At 52.3% G+C, this 24,401-nt stretch overlaps 1 protein-coding gene across 2 annotated transcripts in view; it reads right to left on the bottom strand.

Annotated features, from left to right (window-relative positions):
* Window positions 1-2,888: 2,888 nt before the first annotated feature.
* The window catches only part of RAMP1 (receptor activity modifying protein 1), a 47,920-nt gene continuing 26,407 nt past the window's right edge, over window positions 2,889-24,401 (bottom strand). The window contains exon 3 of one of the 2 annotated variants that reach the window (XM_082841689.1): window positions 2,889-3,454. In XM_082841689.1, the coding sequence (XP_082697815.1) occupies window positions 3,199-3,454 (256 nt within the window). In that variant the 3' untranslated portion in view covers window positions 2,889-3,198. Of the gene's footprint in view, window positions 3,455-4,479; window positions 5,103-24,401 lie in introns of those variants that run through there. The other variant, XM_082841690.1, reaches the window with a different exon arrangement.

Genomic DNA, 24,401 nt, shown 5'->3' with positions numbered 1-24,401 from the left:
TCATATGACAGCACTTATATGTGGAATCTAAAAAAAATTATACAAATGAACTTATTTGCAAGACGGAAACAGACTCACAGACATGGAAAACAAACTTATGGTTACCAAAGGGGAAGGGGGGGTATAAATTAGGAGTCTGGGATTAGCAGATACAAACTACTATATATAAAATAGGTAAACAAGGTCTTACCGTATAGCACCGAGAACTATATTCAATATCTTGTAATAACCTATAATGGAAAACAATGTGAAAAAGAATATATACACATATTTATAACTGAATCACTTTGCTCTACACCAGAAACACAACATTGTAAATCAACTATACTTCAATAAAAAAAAGAAATTTGTCTCTAAAGACAAGACCCAATTTTTGTATACTTTAAAACATATTTAATAAACCTGAAAAATACTTTAAAATGATCAATCCCTGTTCTCTTCCGTTAGCTTGGATAATTTTAAAATAATGATATTGTTCAGCGTTAGTGACACGAGCTGTAAAACGTTTCAATACTAACAGCTACCATTGAGCGCGCAGCATGTGCCTGCGCTCTGCGCGGGTGGTTTCTGAGGAGGAGCGTGGCAGGCCCTCCGTCACCGGGAGTGGGGCTGCCCCACGGCCCCCTGCCAGCCCAGCTACCCATCGGGCCTTTATCTGCAGGCCACACTCCACGAGGCCCTTCGCGAGACCGGGGAGCGGGCGGGTCAAGGCAGGCCTGCTAGCCGGGGCTCCAGGCCGCGGGCTTTGGCGCAGGGACCCCCATGGCTTCGCCGACCCTCCTGAGACCCTCCTGGCATCTAGAACCTTCCCCAGCTCATAGGTGCCGTGCCAACAACCGCCTCACCAGAATCCCATGCGGGCGGAAACCTGGGGCTACGACATTTTACTTAATTAACGCATCCCCCTTCGAGGGAGACCCCATTACCCTCCCCACTTTATGGACGAGGAGGTGCGGGCACAGAGCCATGGCGGGGGGGACAGTAGGAAGGCTGTCGCGTGGCTGAGCTTGGCCTTTTCTGTCGGGTTTAACACCATTAGTCTTCATAGGCTATGATGGCAGGAAATACACTTCCAAAGGTTTGAAAACAGGTACCCAATCGTTTTTCCGGAACACGCGACATTCTGACTTCATGAAATTAGGGGAGAGCTTTCAGAGCAGACCTTTCAGACGAGAGCACTCGGAAAACACATTCTTCCGATAAAACCGTCCTCTGCCTCGTAGGGACCAGCTCCCCTCAGTCCGTTTTCTTTCAAGTGAAAACGGTCATACGGGGCTACATATTGAAATGTGAGAAACAAGCGGCCTGCTGTCCCGCAGAAGGTTACTCTCCTTGGTCAAAACTGGAAAATCTCATTAACCTGCCGTCGGTGGTGCAGAAGAGAGTGGCCACTTAGGAAGACCTGAGGCAGGAGACGCCCTTCCACCAAGGGCGACCCCGACCCCACCCCACGCACCTCCGGCCAGCAAAGCACGTGGGGAGGGACGGCCCGGTCCCTGAAGACGCCACAGTCGGAAAACTGACTCTGGAAGGACCCCTTGCTCAGCGCTGGGCCTTGGGTCGTGCGGTCTGCGGGCGAGGGCCTGCGGGGTTCGGGGGTCAGTGGTCAGGGGTCGGGCGCGCCCCGCGGTGCCGAAGGGGGGAGTCCCCGCGAATCACCGCGAGCGGCCGGACTTGCAGGAGGGAAGCAAGGGCCGCGGTTCCGAAGCGCCGCCTCCGGCAAACGCACGTGTCACAGGTCACGGGGTGACTCCCCCGAGCCCGGCGGTGCTGTCCTTCCGCGTGCGCACCGCCGCCCTGCTGTCACTGGACGAGGCTCGTCGGGACCCGCCCCGGTCCCGCCCCCGGTCCCGCCCCGACCGCGGCACCCCGCTGCCGGCCCCGCCTGCTCCCGGCCGCCCGGCTGCCGGCCCCTTTCCGGGAGGAGGATCTACGCCCCCTGAGGCGTCTGCGTCCTCGGGGGCAGCTGCCCTGCCGCCGAGTCCGCGCCGTGGGGAGGCCGAGGAGCCGGGCCAGCCGGCCCCGGGCTCCGGAATACGGACGCCGGACGCCCCGAGGGATGGCCCGTCGTCGCTGCAGGGGGCTGCCCAGGGGGACGGTCGGGGCTCTGGGGCCGGCGAGGCCCAGCCCCTGGCCCGTCGCCACTGGGGCGCCTTTGCGGGGGTCCGGCCCGTTCAGCCCCAGCGCGGGTTCAGCTAATGTTGAAGAGCTCGGGGGCCGTGGCCTTGGCCCCGTGTCTGGGTGGCTGTCCAGCTGGGAGGAGGGGAGGCCGACGCGGAGGGCAGTGGGCCTGAGAAGGGGCAGGTCCTGGGCCGGTAGCGCTGCAGCCAGTTGGGGGCTGTAGGGACCTCTGAGGGGGGGTTCTGAGCTCAGGAGCCATCTGGGAGGGACGGTGCAGGGAGCTCCCTTTGGAGATCCAGAACCTTCTGGAAGCTGGAGCTTGGGAAGCATGGTGAATGTGGCGCAGCAGCAGCCTGGATGGGTGCAGAGGAAATAGCCGCTGAAACCCTGGGGGACAGAATGGAGGTGGGTGCCTGGACCGGGGGCTGGCGAGGCATCTTTGAGGAGGGGCCTCAGTAAATCTGCCAGTCGCAGCCCATTAAGCCAGTAGTTCTAGACAGAGTGGCGGGGAAGGGGCCGGGGCCTCAGAATCCCGGGGAGCAGCTTCAGCGCACGCACAGCGCTCAGCCCCCCTGGGGCCTCACCATCATCGTCCCCCATATAGGTACCTGTGAGGGCGCCTCCTGTCAGAGAAAGACAAAATCCAAAGGGGCTAGAGTTTCTCCCATCCTTCTACTCCTGAGGGTCCACATCCAGAAAGAATGATGCTTCCCAAATTCAAGGACATCTTTAATCACAAACTACTTATCCATGATCGAGCCGGGGGTGGTTCATAAACACCTTGGGAGACAGCTCAGAACCCTCCCCAGAAACACTGACAGCTACGCTCTGCTCCCTCCCAGCACCTGGGCTGCCCTTCCTAGGGTGGCTTCTAGGTCAATGCCTGTGCCGTGACCACGCCAGAGTCCTGTTGTGAGCTCTTCTCGGGTAGAAGAAGAGGGGACCGGGGGTCTGCTCTGCCACTGGAGTCCCAGAAGCCTTGGCCAGGCTCAGCCCCCACGCCCACACTCGGCCTGCCCGGCAGCCTCCATGAGCGACAGCCCTCCCCCTCCCCTGCTGGGCACCGGAGCCCCCAGCCTACACGATGCCCTCCAGGCTCCTGCTCCTCCAGACCACCAGTGCCGTCACGAGCAGGGTCACCAGGATGGGCACCACGATGAAGGGGCAGAGGACACTGCTGGGCGGGTCCTGCAAGGCCCTGCCTGAGACGGGGCAGTCTCTGAAGTAGTGCCGGTGGACGGAGAGGAAGAACCTGTCCACCGCCGCGTTGGGCCAGAAGCAGTCCAGCTTCTGCGCCACGTGCCTGGTGCAGTCCGAGAGCTCTTCGTAGCTCCTGCAGATGGAGAAGCAGGTCGTCAGTCCCTGGTGGGCAGGGGATCAAGGTGGGACTCCAGTCAGGGGCTCCCCACCTCACTCCCCACTGGGGCGAGCTCCCCCAAAGTCCAAGCCCTGAGGCGGTGGCCCTGGCTTGAGAGACACAGGTCCTGCGCGGGTCCTGTGCGGGCTCCCTAGATGTCCTGCACGTGCTCACACCCCAGAAGGCAAGCTGGGGCTAAGGGATTCCAGGAGCTGGGGTGCCACACCAAGGGCAAACGAGAAGATGGACCAGCCAGGCGTCTTCAGGAGGCAGCCTGGGACCGCGAGCCCTCAGGCGTGGGCAGATGTGCAGCCTCTCGAGCCCCTTGCTGTCTGCATCACCCCGAGCAGACGCCCCCCAGCCTGAAAGCCCCCCAGGTGTCCACAGGACTCACTGTGAGGCCTCCCAGGCCTACCCTGACCTCGCACCCCCCCCATCTTCCCACACTTGCTGAGGAGTTTCCCACAGCACTGTCACCCTGCACTGTAGCGGGTTACAGGTTTATTTTGCTTATTGAGTGTAAACACCGTGAGGTCAGGGATTTTGTCTATTTTGTTCACCTCTGTAATCCCAGTACCTAGAAGAGTACCTGGCACATGGCAAGAACCAGTCAATTTTTTATTAAAAAATTGTAAAATATAAAGAACATACAATTTACCATTTCAACCATTTTTACCTGTACAGTCCAGTGGCATTAAGTACTATTCCATCGTCATGCAACCGTCACCACCATCCGTCTCCAGAACTATTTTATTGCCAAATAGAAACTCTGTCCCCGTTGAACACTCACCCCCCTTTCTCCCTCCAGTCCCTGGCAATTCCCATCTGTCTTCTGTCTCTATGAAACCTGACTACTCCAGGCGCCTCATAAAAGTTGGCTCTACAATATTTGTCCTTTTGTGATTGGCTTATTTCACTGAACATAATGTCCTCCAGGTTCATCCATGTTGTAGCCTGGGTCAGAATTTCCTTCCTCTTTAAGGCTGAAAAATATTCCATTGCTCGTACATACTTTATTTCGTTTATCCATTCATTGACGGACATTCAGGTTGCTTCCATGTTTTAGCTATTGTGACAAATGCTGCTGCTATGAACATGGGTGTGCAATTATCTACTCGAGTCTCGGCTTTCAATTCTTTTGGCTGTATATCCAGAAGTGGAATTGCTGGATCATATCTTAAGTCTGTGTTTAATTTTTTGAGTAAATTGTTTTTTTAATTTAATTTTATTTATTTATTTTTTAAAAACATTTATTTTTGGCTGCATTGGGTCTTTGTTGCTGCGTGCGGGCTTTCTCTAGTTGCAGCGAGCAGGGGCTACTCTTTGTTGTGGTGCGCGGGCATCTCATTGCAGTGGCTTCTCTTGTTGCAGAGCACGGGCTCTAGGTGCACGGGCTTCAGTAGTTGTGGCATGTGGGCTCAGCAGTTGTGGCTTGTGGGCTCTAGGTGTGCAGGCTCAGTAGTTGTGGCATACAGGCTTAGTAGTTGTGGCACGTGGTCTCAGTATTTGTGGTGCATGGGCTTAGTGCTCTACAGCAATGTGGGATCTTTCCGGACCAGGGCTCGAATCCGTGTCCCCGGCATTGACAGGCGGATTCTTAACCACTGCACCACCAAGGAAGCCCCTGTTTTTTAAGAAATGAAGATTCAGTGTTGGGGGAAATTAAAATGTATTCAGTAGTTTCCAGAAAGTGTTACTTCTGCTCAGGATGGAGAAAGCAACACAGAGTGTTGATCCCAGATGAACAGCAAAAAAAGCTGAAGAAACTACAAAATCATACATTTTCTTGAGTCCATCAGAGAGCTGAGACTGCAAGGCAGCAAAGTAACCTGAGTTTCAAGGAGGAGAAAGACGCAGCTGCTGTACCAGCTACATAATAGCTGAACTGCCCAGGGTTTAGCGTGGGCTGGAGAGTCATTCTGGAATTTCTGGGGCCCCAGATGCGGTGAGCAGGGTTCCATGACCATCTGCTCTTTCCCATGAGGCTCCAGGGGGTGCTCGTGAGAAAGGTTAGGGGCAGGCAGGGGATTGGCTGCTGTTTGGGGCCAGGCACAAACACCACACATTTCCCAAACCCTTCTCACAGAAGCAGCAACAGGCTTGGGGCCCTGGGGGATGAGCAGCTGATCTTGATGATCAGTGGCTTCAGCTGAACGGGCCTGAAGCCCTTCCTACTTCCCCAGACCCCGTGCCCACAGGGGTGCGTGGTTTTTCTAAGTGAACGAGGACTCGTGTTCCAAGTAGAAAACAGAAGTGGAAAAAGCCACGGGAAGTCAGGACAGACTGGGTCTCATTGTGAAAAAAATGAATTAGCACACGTCAAGGGCCTGGCACAAGGTAAGTGCAAGTGTGTCAGGTATTACTAAAAACCAAAGTGCAGACTTTTGAGCTGGTCGTCCATCAACCACAGGGCTGCATGTTACAAACACTAGCTTGAATGGTCGTCTTTTTCCCCACCTCAGACCCACTGAATCGACGTGTAGTTTTAGGTGTTCTGCAGACGCAGTGACACACAGTCAGTCCTAAATGTTGTTCCCTACGCTCTGCCTGAGGAGTGAAGCTGGGATGTTCCTAGAAGGAGGTGTTGCCACCTCCAGGCTGGCCAGCCAGGATGGGAAGGACCCCTGACCCAGGGACCTGTGACACCGGGGACCCCACGCTGAGGCCACGCTGAGGCTGAGCCCGTGGTGGGCTGTTCTGGGACGAGGCACTCTCTCCTTGAAATACCCTTCCAGTCTGCAAAGCCATCCCCGTCTAAAAATATCCCTAATGGGCAGTCGGCTGCCCACTTCATCCTGTTTATTTATACCGAAGTAACAGCTGAAACTTTCAGTAAATATTGTGAGCCCTGTCAGCAGGGATGTGATAAAAGAATTTCCTCCAGAGCACAGACATTCTTCTGTTCAAAAGAACATTGTACTGACTGAAGGGGCCAAAATAATCATGAAAAAATATGCTTGCTTTCACCCTCTATTTTCAGTTCTCATGTAATGGAATGATTACCCTTTTTCTTGGCCAGGACTTTCTACTGTGGGCCCCTAAGTGAACTTTGCTTGGAATGTTCCCGAACACTGTGGTGGGAGTAGTTTCCAATATATCTGGGTCCCAAGTCAAGGCTTCTGGTACCATGCTTCATGGCTGTTTGACAGGAAGGTGCCCACTGATGCCCACAGGGGAGTCATCTGCTCTGGGGACACCAACTAGCCTTGTCTGGCCCCGACGTGGAGTATGTGACTCTGGGCCCTGGTGCCCCACAGAACTGGGTTCAAATCCAGCTCCACCTCTTATGCTGAGTGATCCCAAGGGCCGCATCTCACCCATCCAAACCTTGTTCTCTTTATTCAATGAAGAGACAGGTACCCACCTGACAGGGTTACTGGGCAGATCAAGTTAAACAAGGTCAAGGGCCTGATGTATAACAGGTGCCCCGTAAGTGGACAGCTTCCTGACAACTGGTGTGTGGCCCCTTAAGGGTCCATTTCTTATTCCATAAACTCGAGTAAACGTTGACCAGGCAATGTGTGTCTAAGCCCTCAGAATATCTGAGGAGGAACCACTATTTTGGTTCACTCTCTCTGGACCAGTATTTGCTTCCATCAACTCAGGACAATTCACAACCTGGTGGCTTCCAGCAGCTTTAAATACCTGCTGGGAGGAGGAGAGGTGGCACCCTCGGCACCCTGGCAGCCGGGGCAGGTGAAGGTGAACAGGGCCCATTTGAAGGCAGCCTGGGGAGCCTGACTAATAAGCAGGTGAAAAAAATGTCTAACCTCACTTTTAAGGAAAAAAAGAAGCAAACATCCAAATAGAATCCATTTTCAAATGAAGAATATACTCAGGACTTCCCTGGTGGTCTGTCGGGTAAGACTCTGCACTCCCAGTGCAGGGGGCCCAGGTTCCATCCCTGGTCTGGGAAATGGACCCCGCATGCATGCCACAACTAAGAGTGTGCACGCCACAACTAAGACCTGGCATAGCCAAAATAAATAAATAAATAAATATAATAACAACAACAATAATAATAAAAGAACAAGGTAATTTAAAAAATGAGAATACTCAGCGCTGGTGAAGGTATAGTGAAATGAGGCAGGTGCTCGCATCATTGCTGGTAGAAGATAAACGGGTAAAATTTTTCCAAAAAGCAGTTCGACAATTATGTATCGAAAACTTCAAAATCACAGACAGCCTTTGAGCCGGTAACTCTATTTCTGGGAATTATCCTAAGTCAATCACATGAAATGTAGACAAAAATAATGTAAGAAAATGAACATTACAGATTTATAATTATGAAAAAGAGCAAACAATAGGACAGTGAGGAACAAACTGCTTATAAGAGCCTCAGCTACGTAGCTATTAAAATGATATTTAGGAGGAGGAAAATATTTATGTTACAATGTGGAACAAAAGAAAAAGCAGTTGAGACCAAATTACACAAACCATGTGCTTTCAGCATAAAATGGTCCATGTAGGAGGGGAAGACCTCAGAATGTTAGGAGGAGTTGTCACCACTAGAGGGTAGTGATATGAAGGACTTTTATTCTCCTATCTCCGCTTTCGGGGGCATTTTCCAAGTTTTCCGCAGTGAGCATACATTATTTTTATAATTATATTTTTAGACAGCTCACTGAGGAAAAGGCCTGCAGAAAACTGGACATCGAGGTCCCTGAATCTGCAGCCGTGGGGCGCACATTTCCTCGCGTCTGGGGCAGCGGGGGGCCTTCGGCGCAGGGGACTCGTGTGCTGTTCTAACTCCCGAGCTGCGTGGGGTAAACCCCGACCCAGGCAGGGCAGCGTCCCCACCACGGTGACACCCTCTCTCCCACCCTCTGCTTCCAGCACAAGGGGTTCTCCCCCCGCCACTCCAGTGGAAGGAGCTCTGGGACCCCCCGCCTAGGGGACACCTGGCTGGCAGCCCTGCTCCAGGCGGCAGTGCTGGGGGCTGGGCCCCTCCGAGCGACATAATGCGTTAGCTCCGTGGCTCAGCCGCCATTGGGGCCTCGCACACCTTCAAGGCTGCAGAGCTCCGGATGTCCGCTCACTCCCCGAATGTCCCCAGGGCCTGGGCGGGCCGGTGGCTTCGCTCCATCACTCGCCTCTTCCAGGGTCTGGGTTGCCTCCGGGGTGGAACGGACCTCCCTGCCGTCCCCGCACGGATGCTGCGGGGATTAGACGCCCGGTCCCGAGGGGCGTCCGGACCCGGGGGCAGGGAGGGCACTGAGGGTAGGTGGGGGGGGGGACGCAGGGGTGGGCTCCGAGGGCAGGACCCCCTTTCGCACCCATCCCCGCCGGCTCCCCGCCCCAGGCGCTCAAGGACACGCGGCTCCCAGGAGCGGCCCGGCCTCCCGGCCTCCTTGTAGGAAGGGCGAGGCTACCAGATGGCGCCCCCTTCCCGGGGACCTCCGCTCCTTGGTCCCTCCTCCCCTGATCCCTCTCCTAGGGACCCTCCCTCCTCCGCCTCACCTCGCCCCTCGCCGTCAGCACCCCGCTCGCTCCCTCCCTCGCCCCTGGCTCTCGAGGCTTCTCCCTCATCGGCAGCCCGGCGCACCTGCCTCCGCTCTTCCCGCCAGGTGAGGGGTCTTGGCGCTCTGCAGCCCTCGCTCCTTCCCTCCTCCGCCGGCGCCCAGACTGCAACATCCGACACCCGTGACATCCCCACCCCCATCTGAAGCCTTGGTCCAGTGCACAACGGGCGTCCACACCTGACTCCCGGGATGCCCCCCACCCCAGCCCCATCTCTCATGCCTGGGAAGCCTTGCCCCCTCTGAGTTGCCATGGATCCCCCCATTTCCGGGGGTCCCCTCCCCTCCTCCAGCCCTGTCACTGTGCCCAGGAGTAGGGCGGAGTGACCAGCCTTGGCGGGTTATTACAACCACATTTCTAATACCAGCTTCTACTTCTCTGCACTGAGCCTGGGCTGGGGCCTGGGCACCTCTGCTCCCCTTCTCCTCCCCTAACCCAGCTTAGTCGGGGCAGCCATCAACACCCTCCCCTGCTTTCCTCCTCTCTGAAGCCCTGGGCTCCATTCACCATTGGCTCTTGGGGCCACAGCCCTGGCCTTTGCCTTCTGCCCCCCCAGCCCGCTGTCCACACAGACTCACCCTTGCTTCAGGCCTTCAATGTTCCCTGCTGCACCTGTGCTGGATTCAAAAGCCCTCGTGTGGCCCCCACCTCTCCACTCTCAACTGTACCCTCTCCCTTTCACTGGCCACCCTGGCTGATACTTCTGCCTCAGGACCTTTGCACAAGCTGCACTTTCTGCTTGTAAGGCTCTTAACCCCATCTTTAAAGGTCGACATCTGTGTATCCCTCAAACGTCACCTCCTCAAACAGGTGCTTTCTTATGCTTCAACCTCACTTGGATCTCCGGCAAAGTGGGGTTTTCCATCATGGTTGTGTCTTACTTTGTACCTGTGCTTTCACTCTTGATTATTCACTCACTGTTGGTCTCCACAACTTGACTGCAAACACCATGAGGGCAGAGAGAGTGTAGGGAAAAAAAGTCCCACTCATCCTGTTCACAGCAGTCATCTCAAAGGCAAGAGAAACAAAGGCAGAAGGGACAGAATGAGACAGATCTGCGTGGAGATGTGAGTAGGACAGCAGGAGTGGTGGTCTTAGCAAACACAGCACATTCCAGTGCAAAAGACAGTAAACGGGAAGAGGGGGCGTTTCACACTGAGAAGAGTGTTAGCGTAGCTTCATAGGACAAAGACAGCCTACCGCTGCGAGTAATCGCGACGGACTCAACAAAATCTTCAGGTTAGGTGAATAGAAACTAGTATAAAAGTGAAAAATAAAGTTAATAAGCCTAACTCAGTGACTATATGAGGAAGTTTCTATCCTACAGAGAATCAACAATCTTTTCAAAAGTCCCTGGATCCTACTTAGGCTCAAAGAAAAACTTGACAAATTCTCAAAGTGGAGATTTTAAGTCAGTATTCTTTGACTATAATATTAGAAACTAGAAATTAGTAAGAAAAGGATAAATTAAAAAAAAAATGGAATCCCTAGAAACGGAAGATCACTCATATAATTTTAGGGTCAAACAAAGATTTAAAAATTCAAGGATAGGCTGTTAAGAAAAACTAATGGCAATACTGCACGTGAACATCAGTGAAGTATAGGCAAAACTGAATTCTGAGAAAAATCTGCAGCTGTAAATTGTCTTATTACCAACCAAAAATAAACGAGAATAAATGAAGAATCCAAATCGAGACGTTTAAACAAAGAAGCACAAAGTAAATCTCTGCAAAGGGCAAATAATTTAAATGCATTAATAATTATCGAAAACTAATATTTATTGATATTTTAAAAAACATAAAACTGAAAAAGTAAATTCAACAGTTGATTCTTTAGAAAAATAGCTACAATGAAATCACATTTCTGGATAGTCTAGTCCAGAAAAAAAGCAGAGAAAACACCACTGTACAAAACCTCAGATAAAAGACTAGAACAAGCATGAGATGAACGTACAAAACATGTGTGTTAAAAATCGGAAAATCCTTGAGGAATTGGGATGCTTTCTGGGGAAACAATAAATTATCTAATCTTGATTTAAAAAGTAGAAAATCTGAGAAGAAAAAACAGAAAAAGTTGTTAAAGGATTACTTTCACAAAAGGTGCTAGGCCCGGGTAGTTCTTTCAAATTCTTAAGATCACACCTAGGGGCAGGACAGGAATAAAGACCCAGATGTAGAGAACGGACTTGAGGACACAGGGAGGGGGAAGGGGAAGCTGGGACGAAGTGAGAGAGAGGCATGGACATATATACACTACCAAACGTAAAATAGACAGCTAGTGGGAAGCAGCCGCATAGCGCAGGGAGATCAGCTCAGTACTTTGTGGTCCCCTAGAGGGGTGGGATAGGGAGGGTGAGAGGGAGGGAGACGCAAGAGGGAAGAGATATGGGGATATATGTGTATGTATAACTGATTCACTTTGTTATAAAGCAGAAACTAACACACCATTGTAAAGCAATTATACTCCAATAAAGATGTTAAAAAAAATTCTTAAGATCACAGAAAAAGATGTCAAGCTTCCCAGTTCTTTGAAAAAGTTAACAAAACCCTGATCCCAAACCTCTTAAGATGACCTGCCCATGTGCCTCAGAACACTCACGAACAAGCAACAGATGTTCACTTTCACTTATAAATAGACATAGAAGTCCTGTTTAAGCGGCTGGCAATTTTAAGCTAGCCGTATACAACAGAATAAAGTAGGTTTATTTCAGGAATGCTTTAATGCTATTACGATAAAATCACACTTCGATTTGTCAAAGGAAAATAACATATAATCATTTCAATACACGTTGAGAAGGCATTTGATAAAACTGAACATTCGTTTCTGATTTTAAAAAACCCCAACCTTGTAAAGCACCAAGAAGTTCTTCTTAATGTGATAAAAAAAAATCTCTCTCAAGCCAGTAGCAAACACCACATTTGCTACTGAGGCATTTTCATCACTGTCAGGAATCCATTTATTTAATTTTCAGGTGGCCAGGTCTGTCTTCTCCCTTGTGGTTTCCACCTTTGGTGTCAGGGCTCCCACACAAGGCTTCATAGTCACCACAGAGCCCTTCCAAAGCGGGGAGGGGCTGCCCGCGCATCGGGCTACTTCCTCTGGTGACAGAAAGCCACAGAGGGGCCTGGCCTATGTTAGGCTTGGAGCGAGCCTGCCCGCCAGCTCATCCCTGCAAAGGGCCTCTGACCACAGACAGGAGGGCCGAGTGGCCTTCAGGGTGGGTAACCAAGCCCACGTGGGGTACTTTTCCCACAACCCACGGTGGGCGCACGGGAGCTGCCCGGAGGCAGTGCAGGACAGGGCATCTTTTGTTTTTCTTGACGCTGCAGGGAGCATATAAGGAAGTCCTGTTAATGGTTTGATTCAAAACATTTCACTTCCAACCCTGGTGTCATCTGGGAATGCGTGCTGGGCCGGCAGGACCCAAGCCGGCGGTGCACCTGGAGCCCGCCCACACCTCCGGGACTTGCAGTGGGGGTCGGTCTGTACAACGAAGACCTTCCTAAACCAGGCAGATCAGAGAGGTCCCATCAAGCTGGGAAAGTCCAACGAGACCAAGTGACAGGAGTCGTCATGCATTTCCGCCGGCCCAGGGCTGACCTACAGGACACCTCGCCAGGAACGTTTTGAAATCAGTGTGAGCACAGCGTGCAAACTCACACTTGCAGAGGAATGTTTCCAAGGTTCTGACTATGTTGTAGAACAGGGACTCCTGGCATCTGGGCCACCCCGTTCTCCCTGGGAGCACTGGGAATTGCCAGGAATGACAGCACTGGTGAGCCCGCGCTAGGAGGTGTCCACTAAGACTCTCGGATCAGTAAATGAACAGAACAACGCTACAGGCTTCATACAAAGCCTGCTGGATGGCGGAGGTAAATCCCATCTCCCATCTTCGTGACCAGCTCCCTGGCTAACCTGTACCACCCCGACTGCGGGCACTTGCTGAGCGAGGTGGACGGACGCCATCCTCTCGGAAAATGAACGATACGAATAAAGCGGAGAATAAAGAACCTTGGAGGGGTTTTCCAAGGCAAGAAGAGGAAGACAAATGGAAACGGGCTGGTTTTTTCTCCGCTGGGTAGGAGACAACAATCCCTCCGGAAACACTCCCAGCCCATCTGGAGGTACCATCAGCGGAACAATGGTGGAAGCAAGGTGGTCGGGGAAGACGGTGGGACCCCACTGTTGAACAAGCTCTCTTTGGCCCCGTCCTCGCCATGTCCCCTCCCACCCCGGGCCTTTGGCTTCACCTCTTCTGTCTTTCGCTCTCTCAGTCTCTCTTCTCCTGGCCTGGAGCCAGCCTGGCTGTCCCACCCCTGAGACGTTCCACCAAGGAAAATGTGTCAGTGGAGTTTGGGAGATGCTGCACAGGGAGGTTCCGCCCCCCACAGTACAGACAGGCCCTGAGGGGCTTCGGGAACCCAGTCCTCGATTCCCCTAGAACCGAGTCCTTCTCCACCTGCTCCCCCAGGACCCCCCACGCTGCGGACACGGAGGAGTGCGAGCCCGTCTCCTCTCTCACGGTCTTCTTTCTGGCTGCTTCTCAGAGCTCACTTAGGAATGACCTGCTCCCTGACCCTCAGGCCGGAAGGGATTTCACGCCTCCTCTTCCGGAGGCGTGTGGTTCTCCCAGCCCTGCTTCTACAGCAGGGAGGCGGGAGAGTCCTCTCGCTGCTGCCCTGGTCCTCCCACCCCCGCCTGCGGACATCCCGTTCTCCAACCTCCAACCCAGTACTTTGGGGATACACCTCCGGAACGCCACCTCTGCACCCCGCGGCTCCCCTCCCCGTATCTCGCCCATCCCTCTGCTCGTGCTGCAGCTGCCCACTTACTATCCGTCCTCCCTGGACTGAGACCTCAGGGAGGGCAGAGCTCAGCTCCCTGCTGTACTCCGGGCCCCGGGACAGGCGCACCGTAAGGCTCAGTGCACGACGGTCAACGGATGCTGTGTCTGCAACTCCAGGAGCCACTCGGAGCCCTTGTTCCCCGAGCCTGGGCTGGGAGGGAGGGGGTGTTGGGGGGTCACCGCCCCTTCCAGCCTGGGCTGCCCTGGGGCCCCAATGTGGGCAGAGGAGCCCTGGGGGCATCTGGGGTTCTTGCCTGGATATGGGGTCTGCCCAAGGCCCCCAGTACACACACCTCTCAGAAGCACAGGCTGCAGCCCCAACATTCAGAGCTGTCAGTGTTCCCATGGCAGCCACACAACCGGGCCCTCAGACTCCGGGGAAGGAGCGGGCGAATGCCCTGAGCAGATTCTTCAGCTCGGCATCCAGACCGGCAGGCCAGGCCACCTGGAAGCAGTGAGGGCCGTCACATGGGGGCTGGGCTGTGGGAGGGGCCGTGTGGGGCCCTGTGTGGAGTGGGAAGGGTGCCCCCTCCTCCAGGCAGTGCACGTGGCTTAGGTAGAGGAGCACAAGCTAGATTTCAGCTTCTACCTTGGCTAGCTGCCCCGTGAAGCTGCTGTATGTCCTTGGGCAAGAGACTCAGGGTCTCTGAGCTGTGGAATCTCCATCCGGGCAGACAGCCAGGGCTGAGATGGAGGCCAGGGAACCAATGCACGTGGGAGTGGTCCCCACTCCCCGACCCCCGTAGGGAGAAGCGCCCAACCAAGGCAACTGCTATCAACTGAGGATGCCAGTGCTTTCCTATGTTTCTGGAAGATTTCAACAGAGTTTGGTGGATAACCCAGAGCTTTGCCACCGCACGGGGCAGCTCGTGACCCAGTCCTGGTGTCCTGAGCTTGGCCCCGGTCAGGCCACGGCACCTGTTCCCTCTCCAGGGTCTGCAGACAGAGCATCAGCTCCTTGCTGGCCCCCAGGCTTCCTCAGCCGGGCCCAGCCTGCGAGACGCACCCACGGGGCAGGAGCAGGAAGGCCTAGAGGGGGCGAAGGGGCTGCTGGGCACCGGGCTGGGAGATCAGGTTCTAGGGACCCAAGGCTGCAGAGACCGAGCGAGGCAGGTACCTGGACGGGGCGGGTGGTGCTCACCCTTCCGCGTCTCCAGACGCCCTACTGCAGTTGTGGGGCTGGTCGGACATCCACAAGGGGTTCTGGGCTCCTGCTGGGAGCACGTGCACGCTGGGCCCTGGGACAGGCCAGGCCCAGTTCTCATGCCCCGGGTGATGGATGAGCAGAGGGAGCTGTGGGCATGCAGAATGGGGACCCGCTCAGACTGGGCTATGCAGCCCACAGACCCCCCGCAGCCGGCCGTGACCCCCGATAGCAACACGCCGCACCCCCGTGACAGCGGAAGGCCTGGCCTGCTGCCGTCCAGAGGACAGGACACGCTACGGCTATTTACGTGGAGACCCCTCACAGCTGCTCCCCCACTTACAGACCGGGGAGCTGGGGAGGGGCCCGAGCGACGGGCCCCAGGTGGCAGCGAGGTGGTGGCCCCGGGGCCCGCCTCGGCTCTGCGTGGCTCCGCCACGTAGGCCGCTGTCCCCTGCTCCCCGCTGAAGCCCCTCCTGGGGAGGGGCACCCTGGCCTCTCGGCCTCCTCCCCTGCGCCTGTTCTGTGGGCCCTGCTCCGGGCAGGAAGGAATCTGGGCACCTCTGCTCAGGCCGGCAGGAAGCGAGAGGTCTCTAAATCCATCCCCGGCTCCGCATGCAGCTCGCCTGGGCACCAGGTTCTCCACGGGTGGCGGGGCACGATGCCTCCTCGGAGAACAGGCCGCCGCAGGAACCAGGCTCCAGGCTCATGGAGACAAAGCCACAGTTTTGAAATTCAGTGGGTGTCCTCCGAGGCCTGGAAGGTGGGGCGAGACTGGGCCCGCAGTGATCCCGCCCGGGGCTCTGAGAACGCTGGGGGCTATGCCCACCATGGGCCCGGCCACACGTGACCCGCTCTGACCCGCTGCAACCCTGGGACCTCCTGGGACCCCTGGGCGGACACCCGGGTCTAGCAAGGTGAAGCCACCGGCCGGCCGCACCCGGGCCTGCCAGGGCCTCAGGGCTCCCGCCCTCCCCGGGACAGGGGTGAACACACGTGTCCGGGCGCCAGCATTAGGCAGGACAGCCGGGCGCTATATTTGGATACTAACACCCCGGGGACATTATCCTTGTGAAACAACGCTGGCGGCTGGAGGGTAGGGCTTCCTCCTCCAGTCCCCGCTCAGCCCTGCCCCCAGGGCCTTGTGGAGCACTGCTCTCTGCCCGCCCTGCCCAAGAGGCCCTTTGTCTCCCGGATGCACTGGATTCTCCTGAGGGAGCTTCCCAAAGCCTTGAAGGACCGACCCACATATCCCACTAGCTTGCTGCCTCTGTCAAGGTGGCCCCCTTCCCTCTGTGCCCCTCCTGCCCCACCCACCCTTGTTCAGAGCTCAGGGCAACACTGAGTGTCGGGGAAGGGCCGTGGAACATTCCACACCACGGAACATCGACCAGTGGTGGACTCAGTACTGAGCCTCGGTGCTTCCACCTTTAAAATGGAAACAGCGGTCCCGGGCTCACAGCAAGGGGGTGTGAGTCCCCCCTCCCCGCCCCAGTAGGAGGCAGCCATGAGGCTAAGAAGCCCCCACTGAGGTGCCCACCACACCCCGCACACGGGTACCTGGCCATCCCTGACCTCACAGCTGTGGAGGAGCCTCTGTCTCTGAAGGAAAGCCCCCCGAGGGCAGGCACCGTTTGTCTCCCAGTCCAGCCCCGAGTGGGCACTGCAGGTGGGGGAAGGAAGGGAGCGTGGCCTCTCCTAACTCGATGGGGCCACTGAGACCTGCCAGCAGGTGGGACATTCACGCGGAACTCCACGTGGGCCTGGCATGGGACATGCTGTCAGGAAACGTGAAATGGCCCGCCTGTCTGGTCAGGCGTGCAGACGCCAGGCTGGCGGGAGGGGAACACAAAGAAATGCCCCACCCTGGGCTGCTTCCAGGAAAGCATGCAGGGTAGCATCAGCGGTCACGCTGGCACGGCACGGCAGCCTGCATCCCCCAGGGTCCCATGAAGATGACCTCCGGGCAGGGTGGCACTATCCCAGGCCAGGTCACTGCGCCACCAGGACAGGGGACAGTGGCTGTGGCTTCTCTGTACCCCGACAGCTTCTTGCCCTATCCTCGCCCTGGGCAGAAGGCCATGCCGGCTGGCAGGGTGACCTCTCACCAGGCTCCTGCAGGGCGGCCTTGACACCCAGTGGGGGGTTGCAGCTGGGGGCCATCCCTTCCTACTGCTGGGGTTCAGCCCCAGGGAGCGTGAGGGGCTCCCCAGCAGCCAGGGTGCTGGGAGGAGGTGTGTCCAGGTCCCGAAGCCTAAACCCACAGGGCTGTGGCTCCAGGAAAGGGAGCCTGCTCCCTGTGGCCCCTGCTGCTGCCCAGTGGAGAAGAAACATAACCAAGTAGGGTAGGAGCAGGCCACCCCTGGCCCCCCGGCCTGGCGACACTCTGTCCCACCTCCCCAGGAACATGTGCCCGTGCAGGAGGGCAAGCCACTGTCACCCCCAGCGAGGGCAAAGCTCCCAGCCATCCTCAGGGGCTTCTTCGTGACCCCAAATCACCCTGGGACACAAGCTTGGACCAGAGGCAGCCCCAGCGCACCGGGAGGATGAAGACACATGGAAGTAAGTGTCACAGGGACCCTGCAGACCACGCTGGCTTCTGGGAGGAGGTCTCAAAACTCCCCCACCTGCTCTGGGACCAAGTGGAGAGGGGGTGTCAGGCATTGGTGCTGCCCATCGACTCATGGCCCCAGTGGTCCTGGCTGCCAGGGTATGAGGACATGTGTCTTGAGAGCTGCCCCCAGGCAGCCCTGACTCAGTCACGAGGGCTCCAGGCACACGTCCTGTGTGCCTGCCCTACGCCTCTGCCATCTCTTCCTGGTCCCATAATTCTAGCAACCCATGAGCAACCATGCCCGAAAAAAGGAGTTCATATTTAAAAGACAAACCAAAGTCTCTTCTGCCTTCTCTGATAACATAATGAAAACCCAGAGATGATGGGACAACAGCTACGTGAACTTCAGAGAACAAGGCTGTTCATCGTAGGTTTATTACCCTGTCAGGCTGCCACTCGAGTACAAAGCCAGCGAAAAGCTCCTTGGAAGTTTCTGAGGTCTGAGAAAGTACTAATTACATGGCTTATTTCTAGGGTCTACTTCAAATAGTTGCGTGAATTGAAAAGAGGCATGTGAAAGGGAATGATGATGTTAAAAATAATGACATGTTTGAGTTAACAGTCTATTTGCACAGATAAGTAACCAAGAGCCCTGTCAGATCAACAGTTATTACTGATAAAAGTCAGAACAACAAAGAGTACAAAAAAAAAACGAAGTAGAGGCAGAGAGAAAGAAGTAGGGTTTAGAACATTAGCTGACATCAATGAGGAGAGGCAGAGAGGAAGAGATAGGTAGATAGACAGATAGATGGACTGCAGGATGGATAGATAGACAGGTAGGTAGGTAGACAGAGGCAGATAGATAGATAGGATAGGTAGGTAGGTAGATGGATACAGATAAGTAGATAGAGGGACAGATGGATAGAGGGGTAGATAGATAAGTAGATAGATGGATAGATACATAGATAGATAGATAGAATAGGTAGGTACGTAGGTAGATGGATACAGATAAGTAGATAGAGGGATAGATGGATAGAGGGGTAGATAGATAAGTAGATAGCTGGATAGATAGATAGATGGACAGATTGACAGACAGATATGGAGGAAGCCAAAACCCCAGAGACTCCTGCTCTTTCATCAAGTAGAAGCCAAAGTTTGTCGTTTGATAACGTAAGCAAATCAGTACAGGAATAAGCACATCTGTGTTTCACATTTCATGGCCGGCTGAGTGAAAAAATAGCTTTGCCAATATTTCCACCTCCTTTAAAAGGTAAAAGAAAATACATCATGTTTCAACAATAGGGAGAAGAGGAAAGAAATCAGCAACCAAAAGTGGAGTGCCTGAAAATAGAACAGAAAGGACAAATATGATGTAATCTTTGCTCAAGGCTGTCACTCTCCAGATGGAACAAATAAAAGCCAGCAATAAGCTGCCTGCAAGCGAGACGATAAAGACGGAATCAGACGGAAGCCCGAGAAGAGCTACCGGTAAACTCCAAGCAGCTGAAACACTAGGGTTTTGATGCTAATATGAACCCAAAGATCATTAAAGCGAAAAGTATTAAGTATGATGAGGAGACATATAATGATGTTTCATGGTTGGTAACGGCCCCATGATAACATGGAATCTCAATGTTATAAAAACAGAGCAAAATATAGACATAAGACCCGCTAGAAAAATAGAAACAATAACAATATGATTAGAATGGAAGAACCGAATCATCGTCAAGCACATAAAAAATTCAGAAACACACAAAGGGCTGGATAACACAACAACGCAGAATTCATGATTGTTTTGGTGGGAGTTAAACAGAATGAACAGAACATGCTTCATTTTTGAGTATTCATGGTATGTTCAGAGAAAGGTCATCATATACCAGATCTCAAAGAAAACCTCAATAAAAATACAAGAGCAGAAATGATTTGAGCTATGTTCTCTCACTACATCAAGAAGAGATTAAGAACCAAATAGAAATAAAACATATGAGAATTAAAACACACTTGCCTAGAAATAGAGACACAGATGCAGAGAACAAATGTATGGACACCAAGGGGGGAAAGTGGTGGTGGGGTGGTGGTGGGATGAATTGGGAGATTGGGATTGACATGTATACACTAATATGTATAAAATAGATGACTAATAAGAACGTGCTGTATAAAAAATAAATAAAATAAAATTCAAAAAATAAAAGAAAGAAAATACACTTGCCTAAAGAAAAAGCTGTAAACAAAACGAAAAGACAACCCTCACAATGGGAGAAAATATTTCCAAACAAAGGGACCAACAAGGGTTTAATCTCTATACAAAGAGCTCATTCAGCTCAATATCAAAAAAAAACAAACAACCCAATCAAAAAATGGGCAGAAGATCTAAACAGACATTTCTCCTAAGAAGACACACAGATGGCCAAAAAGCACACGAAAAGATGCTCAACATCACTAATCATTAGAGAAATGCAAATCAAAACTGCAATGAGGTATCACATCACACAGGTCAGAATGGCCATCATCAAAAAATCTACAAACAATAAATGCTGGAGAGGGTGTGGAGAAAAGGGAACCCTCCTGCACTGTTGGAGGGAATGTAAATTGATACAACCATTATGGAGAACAGCACGGAGGTTCCTTAAAAAACTAAATATAGACTTACCATGTAATCCAGCAATCCCACTCCTGGGCTTATATCTGGAAAAACTATAATTTGAAAAGATACATGCACCCCAGTGTTCACTGCAGCACTTTATACAATAGCCAAGACATGGAAGCAACCTAAACGTCCATCGACAGAAGAGTGGATAAAGAAGATGTGGTATATATATGCAATGCAACATTACTCAGCCATAAAAAAGAATGAAATGATGCCATTTGCAGCAACGTGGATGGACCTAGAGATTGTCACACTGAGTGAAGTAAGTCAGACAAATATCATATGATACTGCTTATATGTGGAATCTAAAAAATGACACAAATGAACTTATTTACAAAACAGAAATAGAGTCACAGATGTAGAAAACAAACTTATGGTTACCAGGAGGGAAAGAGGGGGGAGGGATAAATTGGGAGATTGGGATTGACATTTACACACTACTATATATAAAATGGATAATTAATAAGGACCTACTGTACAGCACAGGGAACTCTACTCAGTACTCTGTAATGACCTATATGGGAAAAGAATCTAAAAAAGAGTGGATACATGTATATGTATAACTGATTCACTTTGCTGTACACCTGAAACTAACACAACATTGTAAATCAGCTATAATCCAATAAAAAATTTTTATAAAAAGAAAAGAAAAAGCTGTCTGAAGAAGAAAATACCTGTCTATTAAGAAAAAAGGATGGAAAAACGGACATAAAATCTACAGAAAGTGAGGAAGGAGGTCCTTAGGAAGAATCATCAGGTTTAAATGCCTTTATTATGTTTAAAAAAGAAAAAATGATGAACTACGCATCTAAATGATATCTTAGGAAAGAAGTACATATTTTTTAAAAGAGGTGAGAGTGGATGCTGAGTTAATGCCAAAAATTTAAAAGAGCCATTGTTACGTAAAACCTAGCCTATTCTGTAAAGACTATAAAAATGGGCACAATTAATGAGGAAGTGGGCCTCCTGATTTCCCTTTGATGATTGAGGTGGCATCCACCCAAAGGAAAAAAGGGGGAGAGAAACACGAAGATAAAACAAAACTTGGATATAGAGGATAGTAAACATTTAAAGGGATACTACGCATCCTTGTGTTTTAGTGAGAAATCTGGAGGATACGGCCCAAATAAATATAGCTGAAATACAAACAGGAAATAAGAAACAGCCAAAATTCATCAATAGTGGAGGAAGAAACTGGAGAAAGGAATTCCCCAAACCACCCAGAGCTGATGGCTTCGATGATGAGTTCATTCCAACTTCCGAGGGAACATCAATTATTTCCTACCCTTGACCCCAATCGTCAGCTAAACACATATATTCCATTAGGCCAATAGGAGTCTAATCCTAAAACCCGATTAAGGAAACTCGAACAGAGGGAAATCAGGAACTGTCAATCAAGAAAATGCCATTATGGGGCTTCCCCGGAGGTCCAGTGGTTAGGACTTCGCGCTTCCATTGCAGGGATGCGCCAGTTCCATCCCTGGTCGGGGAACTGAGATCCCGCGTGCCGCACTGTGCAGCCAAAAAAATAAAGAAAAAGAAAATGCTGTTACACTATTTTCACTGGGGAGAAAACAGAGGCCCACAGAGAGTGTAAGCAGTGAAAGAATCAGCAGGATTCGTGCCCAGGTGGTCCTATCGGAGCTCCACACTTCTTCTTTCCCCACGCTTGTTTTTTCTACTAATTGCTAAAAGACAGCACCCAAAGGTAACAAGTGGTCAATCCAACTAGGCCAGCTGCCAATCCTCAGGACGCTTGGGGGGGGGGGGCCCTGCAGGGATCCCCATGGGAAGGACTCTTGCAAACAGGTGACGCTTCCTGAGTTGACTGATTGATACTGGCCGGCTCAATTAAGATCTCAATAGGACTTCTTATGGAATTTGGCAAAATGGTTCTCCAGTTGTTTCAGCAAAATAGGTGGAAAATATATCAAAGAGAGCACAACACAATGTGAAATATAACAAAAATGAACACACTAGTCTCGGAGGACCTCTCCTAAATTGTAGAAAATATCATAAAGCCATGATAATTTAAGTGGTGGAATATGCCCCCAAAACAGGTTAAAATTAACTGAAATAGACTCTAATGTGTACAAGAAGGTATTAAATGTGTTAAACTAAGAAGAACTGAACGACTGAGGTAGGAAAAACTGTTTAACAAATTATGTTAGGATAATCGAGATAGGAAGGATATAAATTTTAATTCATGGCTTAATGTAACTACCCACTGTGTTAAGAAGATAAACATTATTTCACAATACAGAACAACTAAATAGAAAGAGAACATAAAATGTGTGGCCACGTGACTCAATTGAATTTGTGGAACAGATAGGACCCCGCCAAAATCACAGAGCTCTGAGGAGAGAGTAGGGGCACACATGTTTAACTGAATAACTAACTAAAACATAGAAAATAAACATCACCAGAATAAACACAAATGGAACATGAAGATATTTAGAACAAAATGACAGAGAGCTAATCTCTACCATAGTCAAGAGCTTGTAAAAGCAAATTAAAAATACCCCCAGTGGGGGCTTCCCTGGTGGCGCAGTGGTTGAGAGTCCGCCTGCCGATGCAGGGGACATGGGTTCGTGCCCCGTTCTGGGAAGATCCCACATGCCACGGAGAGGCTGGGCCCGTGAGCCATGGCCGCTGAGCCTGCGCGTCCGGAGCCTGGGCTCCGCAACGGGAGAGGCCACAACAGAGAGGCCTGCGTACTGCCAAAAAAAAAGAAAAAAAAAATACCCCCAATGACTCAAGTATAAATAGCAAAGGTTAAGGTCAGATAATCTGTGTTTGAGAAAAAGCAAATTGCAAACAACTGAGGGAGAACAGCTCAATCCTCCTAGGGGCCAACGATGGGCAAATTGAAACCAAAAGGAAATCTCATTTAAACCTGCAAAAATAGTCTCTACAAACTCAATACTCAGGAACCTATATGGAAATACATATTTTCCCATATGTTGCTGGTAACGTAAATTAGTGAAATTCTTTAAAAGGGCGACTGGGCCAAACCTATCAAGAACCACAGAATGTTCATGGCATGTGTTGTAGCAAGCCCACATGCAAGAATTCTTAAAGAAATTAGTCAAAAAGGAAGTAAGGCTCGGCGTACAAAAGTTCTTATAGCAGCATCATTTATAATATCAAAACCCTGGAAATGGCTCAACACAAGTAGGATTGGAAATATCAGGACATGTTAATTTGGCCTTCCTGCCATCGACCTAGGCTGCCTCCCCTGCCCTGGCACCCTCCCTGCTACCCCAAAGGAGCATGTTTTGAACAAAGTGTGGTCTCCATTTCTAAGACAAGGAGCTGAAGAAGAGGGATCTCAGACCTAAGGCCTGTCCCGAGCGTGTCCTGCAGGGCCCCCTGCGCACACGTGTCCAGGGCTTAAGTCCTGCACGACGCTTGGGGAGAAAGGTGACCTCCAAAGATGCCTGGGGCGTGGCTGCTGTGCTGCGCCTCGGCTCCCGGAGCCCTCCCACAGAAGACTCTGAGTGTGCTCGGGACAGGGGACCGCCACCTGGGTGACTGACGAGCGGATGGGTCCCGGGAGACCCTGTCACCGGGCTTGGGGCGGGGGCCCTGGTGGGCAGGGGGAGCGCTGGGGTAAAGACAGCATTACGAAGCGACGTCTGCTAGGATCCCCCCACCCAGCCTCCCCTGCCCACCAGAGCACACCCCATCCTCGTCTCCCATCACGAGCCCGCCCTGCCCCCTTCCGTGTGTGCGCAGCTCCCCTGACAAAGAAGTCCCATCTGCCTGGACGGTCCTGGGTTTCCCGGGCTGGGGGGAAGGGGGTGCCGCAGTGTATCCTGTGGGAGGTGGGGATGAACGTGCAGAGCAGGGAGGCCCCGTCACCGGATGGGTTCCATCTGCCTGTCCCTCCGCTCAGGCCAGGATCTGCTGAGTGTCATCTCCTTATGACCTTATATGTTCTGACACTGGCCTGATTTGATACCCAAGCTGTGGAGATTGTGAAACAGGGCGGTTAATGGTTTGATGGAAAAAGACGTCACAGCAGGCCGGGTGCCAGGGCCCAGCGGTCAGTTAGCCTCGCATCTGGGGACATGCGTTCGTCCCCTCCCAGGGGAGCAGTGGAGAAGAAGGGAAGCTGAGGTCGACGGGGCAGCCCCAGGCGTGGACGGTGAGGGCCGGGCCCTCCTCCCCAGCTTCGGGCACCTCGGTTGTGGGCCCGCAGGCGCATCG

Source organism: Leucopleurus acutus (assembly GCF_964270905.1).
Source record: "Leucopleurus acutus genome assembly, chromosome: 6".
NCBI classification, from domain to species: Eukaryota; Metazoa; Chordata; class Mammalia; order Artiodactyla; family Delphinidae; genus Leucopleurus; species Leucopleurus acutus.
The sequence above is the reverse complement of the archived record's forward strand: the minus strand, read 5'-3'. Positions and strand labels throughout refer to the sequence as shown.